At 33.6% G+C, this 13,473-nt stretch overlaps 1 protein-coding gene and 1 long non-coding RNA gene across 2 annotated transcripts in view; both read left to right on the top strand.

Annotated features, from left to right (window-relative positions):
* Positions 1 to 13,473, top strand: part of LOC126817916 (solute carrier family 2, facilitated glucose transporter member 1) — a 64,541-nt gene that overhangs the window by 14,502 nt on the left and 36,566 nt on the right. Inside the window, exons 5-7 of the mRNA XM_050545088.2 lie at positions 4,175 to 4,273; positions 4,492 to 4,580; positions 9,067 to 9,165. Of these exons, the coding sequence (XP_050401045.1) occupies positions 4,175 to 4,273; positions 4,492 to 4,580; positions 9,067 to 9,165 (287 nt within the window). The remainder of the gene's footprint in view (positions 1 to 4,174; positions 4,274 to 4,491; positions 4,581 to 9,066; positions 9,166 to 13,473) is intronic.
* Positions 10,553 to 11,924, top strand: LOC130012555 (uncharacterized). Its single transcript, XR_008788030.1, has 3 exons — positions 10,553 to 10,643; positions 11,093 to 11,220; positions 11,432 to 11,924. It is a non-coding gene; the product is annotated as an uncharacterized LOC130012555 (long non-coding RNA).

The raw sequence follows: 13,473 nt of genomic DNA, 5'->3' as shown, positions 1-13,473 counted from the left end.
TTTGTGAAATCTACTTCTATATGTCTTATAAGGATTATTACTAAAGTCTGTTCGACAAAAATCATAGTCTCGATTATCCACTTACTCGTTAAATCGAGAAGGAAAGTTATGCAGCAAATCGGATAATAATCCAACAAATATCGCAGGCTAGCGTTGATTATAGTCTGGATACGTTAATCAATGTCTAATTAATAGTTTATATAACATTTCAGGCCTAAAGAAAGACAAAGAATATGCAAATTTAGCTCTTGCATAATGCATGTTTAATTTTATATAATACATAGAAATATTTTATAACCTTTCAAAATTAAGAAAAAGTCCAAGCGAGGCCGATTAGGCTCTATACGCGGTATTGGATGATGCATTTCCGTGTTCCTGGGATATATAAGATAGTGTGCTTAATATACGTAACACATTAGAAAGAAATATCATTATTTTATGGAAATCAATTGAAAAAATATCCGCAAATCTTTTAATCGCATAAGAAAAGGGCTGACTGCTAAGCGAGGCCGGTTGTCTACTTCATGTGGTATAGTGCGATGAATTCCGCTATTTCTGTGATATTATTCTTGATTTATATAATACAATCACTTAAATATAATTTTTCTATGAAATTTAATTCATAGAAATACTTTATAATCTTTCAAAACTTAAGAAAAAGTCCCACTGATAAGCGAGGCCGATTGTATACTTCATGTTGTATAATGCGATGAATTCCGCTATTTCTGTGATATACGTGATATTATTCTTAATTTATATAATACAATCACTTAAATATAATTTTTCTATGAAAATTAATTCATAGAAATACTTCATAATCTTTCAAAATTAAGAAAAGGTCCCACTGCTAAGCGAGGCCGATTGTATACTTCATATGGTATAGTGCAACGAATTCCGCTATTTCTGTTATATATATATAAGATACAATTCTTAATTTATAAAATGCAATCACTTAAATATTGTTTTCTTTCTATGAAAATTAATTCATAGAAATACTTTATAGTCTTTCAAAATTAAGAAAAAGTCCCACTGCTAAGCGAGGCTGATTTTATACTTCATGCATAGCGAGGCCGATTAGGCTCTATACGCGATATTTGGTGATGAATTTCCGTGTTTCTGGGATATATAGTATAATGTCCTTAATATACGTAAAACGCTCGAAAGAAATATGATTATTTTATCAAAATCAATTGAAAAAATATCCCCCAAATCTTTTAAACATAAGAAAAAGTCCCACTGCTAAGCGAGGCCAATATTGTGTACTTCATATGGTATAGTGCGATGAATTCCGCTATTTCTGTGATATTATTCTTAATTTATATAATACAATCACTTAAATATAATTTTGCTATGAAATTTAATTCATAGAAATACTTTATAATCTTCCAAAATTAAGAAAAAGTCCAACTGCTAAGCGAGGCCGATTGTATACTTCATGCATAGCGAGGCCGATTAGGCTCTATACGCGATATTGGATGATAAATTTCCGTGTTTCTGGGATATAATATAGTATAATGTCCTTAATATAAGTATTTAACGTTCTAAAGAAATATGATTATTTTATCAAAATCAATTGAAAAAATATCCCCCAAATCTTTTAAACAAAAGAAAAACACTGACTGCATTGCGAGGCCGATTGGGGGTTCTATATGTAGTACAGTGCGATGGAATTTACTATTTCTGAGATATATAAAATAAAAGTGAGAGAGTGGGTGGGTAGGGGGATTTAACGATTTAGTGGAAGATCGAACATCTCATTTTTGCAACTACGATACAGCGAGCCTGTTTAGATTCTTTGTGAGATAGGGCGATGGGTTTGCCTACTAGATATAAGATAATATTCATCATTTATATTAACATTCAAGTATAGAAATTAATGGAGAAAATTTTTACAAGATATAAACATAAGAAACGGGTGCAGGGAGATCCAAAATCTCATCTCAACTAAAAGTAATATCAAGGCCGTATATCGAACTGTCAATCAAATTGACTGACATACGGCCTCGCTCAGCAGCGGTCTCGCTCAGCACGCTTTTTCATTTACCAACTAGACTCTATCACACAGACATTTTTGTTAAAGGGAATTGCGCGTATTCAAATGTGACCTGGAAGACAGAGACTACAATAACTTCCTAGGCGAAAAGTAGAAAAGTCGACAGTACGACAGATCATAGGTCGCTAATAGCGCAGTGTGTTAATTTCCTAATTTCTACTTTTCGAGTTGCATTTTGGCTTTCTTACTGACACCAATAAATATAAAAATATGACTAAGTCGAAAGTCGACAAGACGGTATACAAGCCAAAATGCAAGTCGAAAAGTAGAAATTAAGAAAAAACGGGGGGCGCTATTATCGCGGTGTGTTATTTCTTAATTTCCTATTTTCGAGTTGATTTTGGCTTGTATACCGTCTTGTCGCCTCACATTTTGTCGTAACTTCTACTTTTCGACTTTACGACTTTTGTGTTCTGAAGAGGCGAAAAGTAGAAATTATGAATGGTAGTTATAGGCTTCCATACTACACAGACGCCAGTTCGTTTGATCTCGGGGCTGTGTTATGTCAGACGCAAACCGACAACGGTGAATGCGTGATTGCTTACCTAGGATGATCACTTTCTCCTGCGGAACGGAATTACGGAATAACCGAGAAAGAATGTTTAGCGTTGGTGTTTGCCGTCACTCGTTTAGTTAGCTACATCCGGTATAACAAATTTACTGCTGTTGTAGATCACTCCGCGCTCAAATGGCTATTTCAGATGAAAGAACCAGTAGGAAAATTTGCTCGATGGATTGCTATTCTCTCATCGTTTTCATTTGATGTAGTTTATAGAAAAGGTTCAATTCACTCGAATGCTGATGGTTTAAGTCGTCGCGAATATCATATATCAGATGGACACGAAGGGTCTAATTTAGATGAGCTACCTTCCTATGATGTTATTCCAGATCAACCTACACGACCAGCAACTATTCATCCTACAACGAAGTCTATAAAATTAGCTAAAATTGACATCGTGAAGAACGCTTATCAGTTTAAGTTGCGGTACCAAAAACCTTAATTAACACTGGTTTAGAACATTATCATGATGCTTCATTGTTTGGCAGTCATTTTGGGATCCATCGTACCATCAGTAAAGAGCGACAACGATTCTTTTGGCCGAAAATGTACTCTGATATTATCGATTGGGTAAAATAATGCACAATTTGTTGTCAAAGAAAGGTCTGAATGCAGAAATTGGGGAACACCATCATGGCGATAAATAACATTGTTTATAAAGGCATTCGCAACAGTAGATGCTTTTATATCTGAAACTGGGACCAATTCTACAAACTTGGTTAGATAGTCTATAAAAATAATGATGTATTAAATTCCTGATTCTTTGCATTTCGGCAATGGTCCCAAAATATCGGTACTAAGCCTGTGGAATGGTTCACTAGCAACGGGCATTGGTGTGACTTTCGTTTTTGTGAGGTTAACAGGTGCCTTTCTTTGGCAACATCTTTCATACACACAACGGCTAAATAAACATATTTAATTTCATTCAATATGGCAATAGAAGAGAAATAAATACTTCTAAAAATTTCTAAAAGCATACTTAGTGTTTTAGACTAAAATCGTCGATGTAGGAATTAAAATGTCGGTAATTAGGTTAGAGCCTGTTCACAGACGGAACTTAAATGTTTTAGGTGCCTTGCGCTTCGAGAAACGGGCCACAGGATACCGACGTTATTGGATTGAATGTGATTTAAAGTAAAATTATGTAAAACTCTAATCCAAAATATTCTAATTCCTGTTATTGTCTGCTTCTGAAATCTAGGTTAAATCCATTGATTTAGTTAATATTAAGACGTGGCGTATGTCGTCCACACAGCAGGATATGTTTACTCTTTCTGGATTTTAGCAGTTTACATAGCTAATAGTTTTTTGTTGGACTTTTGCATAGATAAAATCCATGTCATGGAAAATCAGATAATGTTTAAGCTGAGCTTGACGAATGCGTCGTTTGCATCAGACTAATGCCCGTATTTATTAGCCCAGTTCGGAGCAGAACAGTAGGACGATAAACCCCATTTCATTTTATTTCATTTCATCAGACTAATGACTCTCCTCCATTGGTATTTAACTTATTGTAGATGTTCTAAAATTATCTGGTTTGATATATTTCACAGCGGTCATAGCGGCACTAGCTGTATTCCAATTGATTACATTACCGTGGTGTCCCGAAAGTCCAAGGTTTCTAATGATAACAAAAAACAACGAAAAAGATGCAGAATCAGGTTGGCTGTTAAAATTAATAATTTTTTTCGTCACTGTTACCATTCAACATTTTCTCCACATTGTATATGTATATATGATTGACAATAAATAAATCCTTGTGTTATTTTGTATTTATATATTGTTAAATCATTGTGGTATTTTGTATTTGTACATCTATATAAGTGACTATATTAAACCATCGTGTTATATTTTATTTTTAATTGTATTATTGCACAAGCTTTAAAATGGTTACGTCGTTCATCAGATGTTCATGATGATATCAATGAAATGAAGATAGAACGTAGAGAATTACAAAGTATGAAAAAGGTCAGTTCAGTCTAATTTTACCATATCTTTTAAAGGAACATATTAATACCACCAGTTTCGTTACCGGACTATCATAATAATTGGAAGTTTGATAGAGATTATTGTGACTACCTTTTTACGCTCAAATATGGGCATTATTATTATTACTATTATGAATCCCATGTAAGATTACCTTATTAGTCTTGACGTGCAAGTCTTAACTTTAGTTGCTAAGGCAACGTTTCTGCTGGGAAAGGAGACATCATGGCCATGCGGTTGACAGTTCGAGGCAGAATTTGACTTTGGTTTGCATTTGGATCGCTAGGTAGCGGTTCAACTTTTTGATATGTGTTGAATTTGTGATTTTACACATCGATAGTTCCCAAACTAATCACAACCGATGTTTCGATGTTTATATCGGTGTCCATATTGATGTCATTGACGATGTCTGTATGCCTGTAATATTGCCAGTATTGATGTAATGTTGATGTCATGATTGTGATGATGTACATTGCCGCACTGTTCATGGATAATTAATTTGTTTGATTAACTCTATCGTAGCGCGCCGATATATATACGCACATTGAAGTTGTGATTATTCAAGCTATCGATTGTTCAAGTTTTATGGTAAACTTTCATAATGTCTGAAGACGATAACAAGCAATGTGATGTTTCTGACGACGATAGGTCGTTTGGTTCGCAAGTCAGTCTCAAAATTTTACAACAGAAAGAAAAGTTGGCTCCTGCACGTTCAAAGAAGCAACATATTAAGCAAAAAATGGAAGTTTCAGAAAGATTAACTAGGTTAAAAGCTGAAGAAGAATTATTAGATATTGAATTTGAAGAACAACAGGCACAGCTCAGTTTAGAACTTTATGAAAAGGATGAAAATGAAGACAGGAAATCTGATGTTTGTCGCGACCGAACATTAATTTGAGTTTACTTCAGATTCGCCAGAAAAAACGTTCACCAGTGATGACATAAATTGTCTAACACCCATTGTAAATCGAAATTTACTTAATGGTGGTAGAGACTCTGTGGTTATTGATATAGAAGGACCTGTCAATTTATTTGAATCTCCAAATTTAATTGTTAAATCAAATTGTAATAATTTAACTGTTGAGCACAATCCTGTATTATTAAATGTTATACCTAATGTAACTAGTGTAGATCATGATTATTTTATTTTAAGCTTGCCCATGTCAGTTAATAATGTTTATTCATCATACCAACAAAGTGTAGGTAGGCCTATGTATTGTAATACGTTACCACAGTATAAATCTGTAATTAGGGAATCTGTTGTACAATCTGATACCAATAGAGTGAATTTATCTGTTAATAATCATGTCTTACCTCGAACAAATAATAATAACATGTCTGTTTGTACTGTTTCTTCAATGTCACTGCCAATTACTTACCTATTATGTCTGTTTCATCAAATATTTCATCTATTCCATATTATTATGCAAATTGTAACATGTCTGTGTGTAATTCAACAAATTATAATTTTATACCTACTTGTACCATTGATGGTAGGCCTACATTCACAAATGCTTCCACATCTTATAGTAATAATGTGCCAATCAGTCATGTTGTTTTCCCCACACTTTAGTCCAAGTTCTAATTTAAATTATCCTGTAAATACTGATAGGCAGAATAATGTTCATACTTACCCTCAGAGTAATAATTCTGTTTTTAGAAGGAATGTTTGTGATAACTGTTAGTTTTATCGGTAATACGTTGCAATAGTTAACAGATTTTGTTCAAATTCAGCATATCAATCATTTCAATAACAGGGTGGTACCTTTTTATATCGTTCCATATTTAACCCCCAAAGGCAGAACCACACCCAATTTTTGAATTATCGTCTACACGCTGCAAATTCTGAATGTATCATCTTGGAACTTTGCATATTTATTCCTTATACCGTACAGACAGCAACTATTTATTTTGGTGCATGCCCCATCCCCTGGTGCAGTGTCACAGCCACTTTTTTGTTAATATTTTGTCTGTAGATTTGGCAAAACAAACCCAACGCCTAGCCTTCTTTGCCTGTTGTCATATTACATCCATTTCATATTTTATTCTCTTCATTTTAAAAAAGTACCATATCAATCAAAGCAGGAATGTGGACGAATATTGCAGCGTTAGCGATGCTCTTGTTACTTGTGCAATTATATCTGTGTCCTTTTCATCGTGCTATTATTACCTAAATTCAGGTATTGGTATACGTTCAGACTACTTAGCTTAATGACAATACGTCGGGCCTTATATCACCAGCATACCAATACGACCATGAATATTGCCACATTGCGCATTACTATGTAAATAAAAACACGGGGAGTTCACTAATTCATATTATAAACACCATTAACTCATAATATCATAAGTATCATAATATCATCATTCATATCATAAACACTCATATCATCATGAAAACTATTTCACAATAAACACCATTAACTTATATCACAATTAACACCACCAACTTATACCATCATAAACACCATTAACTCTATATCATAATAAACAACATCAACTCACAATTAACACGATCATAAACTCATATCAATATAAACACCATCAACTTATATCAATATAAACACCATTAACTCTATATGTCTATTATATCATAATAAACATCAGCAACTCATAATAAACAATATCATAAACACCATCAACTCATAATTATCATCACAAACACCATCAACTTATATCATCATACACTGTAATACACCATTAGCCCTATATGTCTGTTATATCATAATAAGCATCATCAACTCATTATAAACACCATCAACTTATATCACCATAAATGCGATGAACTCGTATCATCATAAACACCACCAACTCATATCACGATAAACACCTCCAACTTGAATCAATATAAACACCTTTAAACTCTATATATTATATCATAATAAACATCACCAATTCATAATAAACATTATCATTTAAACACCATCAACTCTATTTGTACATCATAACCTTTTTTATTCTGGTAAATATATTATCATCTAAGGACCATTTTGGTCAAGTATTAATATAAGTATTCGCTATATATAATAATAATAACCATTTCTATACATAAAGAACAACTACAGTGAATATGGGATTTTCCGATGACTATGCAAAACATGTACAATAGATCGCACTCATTTCTCTGCCAATCAACCCTTGGTATCTTATTATCATGTACCGTTCCATGTACTACGGGTGTAATAAATGAGGTTAAACTTCGCCGAAAAAATTGCACGGGATCATTCGTGGAGTTCCTGGTGCCGTTTGGTGAGTGATTAAACTGTCAATGCAATTGTAAAATACTTTTATTATAAAGAAGATAACCGATGTTAGACATTATAACCTAATCGTATCAAAAACGTTAATCCATCCATCAATTAAATGTTGTTTAAACGCCAATCAACAAATAATACGAGGCTACTTGATTACAAAAACACCGATGAGCAATAATTATTGGGTATATAGTAATTTTAAACAAACTTATTAGTAAAACTTAATTATTTTATACAATTAATATGTGTGTGTACGATTCTACCATTAGTTCATTTGTGGGTACTACGCACACATTCCACCTAGAGTGATGTCTTTGAACTGGCCGGCGTAAAAAAGATAATTACCTAATCAGCATTCTTAATCCCACTAACAATCACTGCTAACAGTCTGTATAAGTTTAGTCGCATTGATTAATTAATGACAGATATTAACGACACTCCTTGTCATATTATTATCAATACACAAAGATAGTTAGATGACACTTCTCAATCTGTCTGTTATTCCACTACCCTCAAAATTTATTTGTACTGTATATTGAGATATTTTTTCGCATTTCATTTTTACGGTCTATTTCAGAGTAATGAAGTCAAATCCGTCGTACGATGATAACGGATCGTCATTTACAAATCGCTTTTCAATCATGTTTGACTTTTATGATACAATTTGCATGACCACTTCTTTTTAACACTGTACTTTTCTACTCGCGGAAATTAGAACCACAATACTCTTTTGACGAAAATGTATCTCTAATCAATTGGACTGCACACGATGTTAGAGGGTATTAAAATTCCTGTCATGAGAAACAAATTCTAAATTGAATCATAAATTAAAATGAATTACAAAACAAATTATTCCGTAGTCAATTGTTTTATTTAATTAAGGAACTAAGGGGGATTAAGGAACCTGTCAGGCTTTAATGAGTACACACGCCGGTTGTATATAGGTAATTAAGGAATAAACATTCCGAATATGCATTCGGTCACTGTGACGTCACTGGCGTCTGAGGGGATTAAGAGTGTTTTCGATAATTGGCAAAGTCGTTTTTAAGGGAGGTCTATTTTTACGACTTTGAGTGAAGATAACTGAATTAATTTCAATCAGATTGGTGTGAACTTGCCGTAAAGTTGATATAGTAACCATTGGCTACACATATCCAAAAGTTTCCAAGCCCATCTTATGTGCACTTTAATGTAAACGATTTCCCATACTTTAGTTTACAGTACTGGATTTAATGCGAAATAGTGACCTGAGAGGACCTATGATTATATGTATCATGATTCATCTTTCACAACAACTGTGTGGTGTATCAGCTGTAAGTTTCAAAATATTTTATACAATATAAATAGTGTGGTATCTCATAAATATGTGTTATTGTCTAATTAATAGTTTTGGTTTATCCCACTCCTGGTCTCAACAAAGAAATATTTCTGAAAAACTGCCTTGCCTTTGATGACCATGTTATACATCCAAAAATATTAAGAATTTCTCAAACCACATGCCAAGTAGATTTGTTTGGACTAACGGGTAAACCATGTTTAACAGTAGTGTTAGAAATGAAATTGGGCATCCTACTGTTCTGCTTCCACCATACCCCTCGCAGTGTTTCGTTTGATTAGAGCTAATCCCACTTAACACTGCTGTAAAGGAAGCAAATTTCTGTTCCAAATTATGACTGGTCAATAGTCCGATTAACAACCAATACTAACTGCGTAACAATATCATTACACTTTAAACAAAGCTCCAAATTGGACCAAATATGTTTACATAACGTTACGTCACGACTCACGATTTTATTATGCCCAATTAACCAGTGCATAGCAGAATATTGAAGAAAAACTAATTGCGTGACAATCGAGGCTTTCAACACGAATACAATGTAAACAATACTGTTTGGAGACGAACAATACTTTCACCGTTTTAATACCTTAAATCACTGTCCAAAGTTTTAGGGAAGACCCCAGATTAAACGAAGGACTGTCATGTTGCTGTACTTGGGATAGATTTGATTCTACGGGAAGAATAGACACACTCCCTCAAAAGCTCAAGGTCGTTCATGTTAAATGCAAGCTTTTTTCCCCAAAAAGATATAGTTAAATTTTGGTTGTATTTCAGTTTGCTTCGTATTCCAACAGTATATTTCTACAGATATTACACAGTGAAGAACTGTCTACATATTTGGTATTGGGTTTAAGTGTACAGGCCTTTATTGTATGTGATGTCTTTACAGTTTTTGTAGAGAGATTGGGACGACGAATGTTACACATGGCGGGTTTGTTGGGAATGGCCATCAGTTTAGCCCTAATTACGATCGGTTTGATATATCAAGTGAGTACTAGTAGATGTGTTCAGTTTTGTTGGGCTTTTTTCTTAATTCGAATTATTTAGCCTTTAGCTCTTTAATATGCCACCGACGGGCAAATTCACGGCAAGTCTTTAAGCCGAAGACTTTCCACAAATAACATTACATAAATAATATATCAAAATTAAAACTAAAAAATCATACGTCTGAATTCCCCAAAGAATCAGGCGAATACAGGGAAGTCAGCATTATGTCGGGCCATCCTAAGTAATGACACGTGCAAGCTAAGAGCGTATATCTCTTGTAGAAGACCTTTATACAATTCCCATTCGTTACGGAAAATCATTAATTGAGGGGCGCTGTTTAGATATGTAAGCATTATTACGTATTCCAAATACTATTGATCATATTTCAGAATCAGATTGATTGGTTAAAATACGGTTCCCTGATTGGTGTTTTTGGCTTTGTTTTCTGTTTCAATATTGGTCCTGGTAAGATATTAATTAAATCGAACGTTCGCTTATGATGATTCTCAGGAAATCTGTGTCGTATCACTGAAGTTTGAATCAAGCGTTGGTGCAATAAGTGCTGAAATATTAGGAATCGACCTGTAATCGTCGAACGAAAAACCATAGTTGCACGATACGCATTGAAAAACTAAAAATTGTTTCCATCAATTACATGTAGATGTATTGCTCCAAACCCGTTAAGTGCTAGAAGGTCAAACATAATTTGGCTTGATTGAATTATATAAAGGTTCAGCTATTTGGATGTGTACTAGTTTAATGCTTCCAGAGCTGGAAGCAGTGGAAGAGTCATGTAATTTACCCCTGGAGTACCGACTATCACCCCCAGTATTTCTGACTATAGTCGACATCGGTTGGCTTCCACTCCAACATTCCTTAATGTGATATATATTCTGTCTTGTATTACTTTGTAGGATCCATACCATGGTTTATTGTTGCCGAAATGTTTACTCAACAGTCAAAATCCTCAGCCATGACAATTTCTGTATTCTTTAATTTTTTGTCTGCATCCATAGTATCATTTGTCTTCCCAGATATTCAAGTAAGTTTATAATGTTTTTCTTCCAAAAACTAATCATTTAGAAGCCATGAGCTACTTTTGTATTTTAGGCTGTAATTGATAAGTATTCAGGTTTTACCTTGAAATGTAACAGCTTACTGACATCTAGATTTAAATACTGATGAAAATTCTGGTATCAAGAAAGTCAAACACGTCTAGCCTTAGCTAACTTTTATCAATTTGTATTTTACAGAAACACATCAAAGAATATTCGTTTGTGCCATTTATCGGCTTGATTGTACTATTTTTGATTTACTTCTATTTTAAACTACCAGAAACCAAGGGTAAAACAATTGAAGAAATAGCTGACCAATTTCGATCAAAGAAAACAAAGTCGATGTTAAAACTTATTGAGAGTGATGCTGTATCCAATTCAATTGATTACTCTACCGAAACGCTATCCACACAGTTATAGAATTGCAAAGACGTTCTTCTACCTGAACGGGTGCGGCCTTTCTGAATTCGAGAACAAAATTATAAGTATGATTGACATTTATGTGATGATTTAATTTCGGAGATGAAATGCACGTAGGTAGATAAAAAAATGCGATGTTGATGTTTAACCGACTTTGTTGTGTTCAACAGTCGACAGTTTAAGTCAAAATGAAATAAATTAAAATCTACCGAAAGTTCAATCGTTACACATGTGGCAAATTAAAACAGCACTTCCAATCATTCCATTAAAATACTATATCGAAGAGGTTTTTCTTTTAAATTATTTTTTAATATCTTTTTGTTATACAATTTTACATAGATTAAAATAAAGCTCTTGTAGTTTATTCAAAACTTGCCCAGGCTCATCTTTTAAATCTACATGTGTAAAGTAATTTGTGTTGTTTGGTTTTATGTCATTTGTGTTATTTTCTTTCAAAAACGGAGAAAGGAGGTAGGGTCAAAGTATATGTTATAGGCGGAAAAGATTCCATGGTAAAGATAAAAAATAGCGTACTATTAGTGCCTGCGATTTCTATATTGATTATGCAAGGTTATATTTAGTACTAATGTAACTACACGTACCTACTGATGATTCCTCGTTATCAAGGTCCTATATTAATCATGGCATCAATAATTATGGATCCCGTCAACGCCCTTGACATGTCTTGCGTGATGGGGGCACGGTAACACAAAAGGCTGATATTGATATTATTAGCAAATGACCTTGAAGTCTGGTATGCTAGACATTCCAATTCCCAAACTAACCAAAGTGGAAATGTACCAGACAGAACGTTAAAGATCTAGTTTTACAAATTTGGGTATATTTTTGCTTGCACGGTTTCCATATATTAGGAAATTAAGATATACTCTTTGCATATTGACCAATAAAGTAATTAGTGCCTCTGACGCACTCAGAGTTTATCAGGCTTCAAAAGAGCAGGGTGTGATTGATGTCTGCGATATCACCCTAGTTGGAAGCGGACGTTAAGCCCGACGAACGAACAAAGACTGAGGGGGACATCATATAGCGCCATTGCTGATGTTTAGACTTATGCTTATATATATGGAAGACCAAACAGCTCTTTATTCAGTGTCCTTATTTCTTAGTTCAATAAACTATAACACATACTTATGGAAGAACAATTACTGATTTATTTGGGCGACGTTTCGAAGAGTATTCTCTCAACGTTTTCAAATAAATCAGTAATTGTTCTTCCATAAGTATGTGTTATAGTTTATTGCTCTATCCAGTTACTAAATGCCTCTAAAAGATCATTTCTTAGTTCATAGTCCTTAATTCTTATTTCTTCATTTGTTGTTGTATTCCGACATTTGTACACTAAAATTAATATTTGTATCTTAATTTACAAATCAGACATTTGTCATATCAGATTTGTAAAATGTATTTTAATTGTATTTTAATATAAAGATAAAATTTATTTTAGAAAACAAAATTAGCCAACATTTACATTTCATCAGAGAAATACAAAGAAAAACAAATCTGGAATAACAAATTTCTAAATACAAATCTCAAAATACAAATCTTATAAAACATTTCTCCAAAAACATATCTTCAATAACATTTCTCCAAAAACAATTCTCGAAATCCATCGAACCGGAATATTATGACGACATGAGCAGAAATCAACCTGGCATACAATAATTCACAATACAATAATGGGGAATCGAGCAAGCATAATACAGAACTAGAACTGCGATGCAGTGATGACGGGTTTCACCGGTGCCACGTTATTCTTGAACTGACGTCACTACCCAAAACAATGAGAACGTTAAACAGAT

The sequence above is a fragment of the Patella vulgata genome, chromosome 4 (genome assembly GCF_932274485.2).
Source record: "Patella vulgata chromosome 4, xgPatVulg1.2, whole genome shotgun sequence".
Classification (NCBI taxonomy): domain Eukaryota; kingdom Metazoa; phylum Mollusca; class Gastropoda; family Patellidae; genus Patella; species Patella vulgata.
The sequence above is the reverse complement of the archived record's forward strand: the minus strand, read 5'-3'. Positions and strand labels throughout refer to the sequence as shown.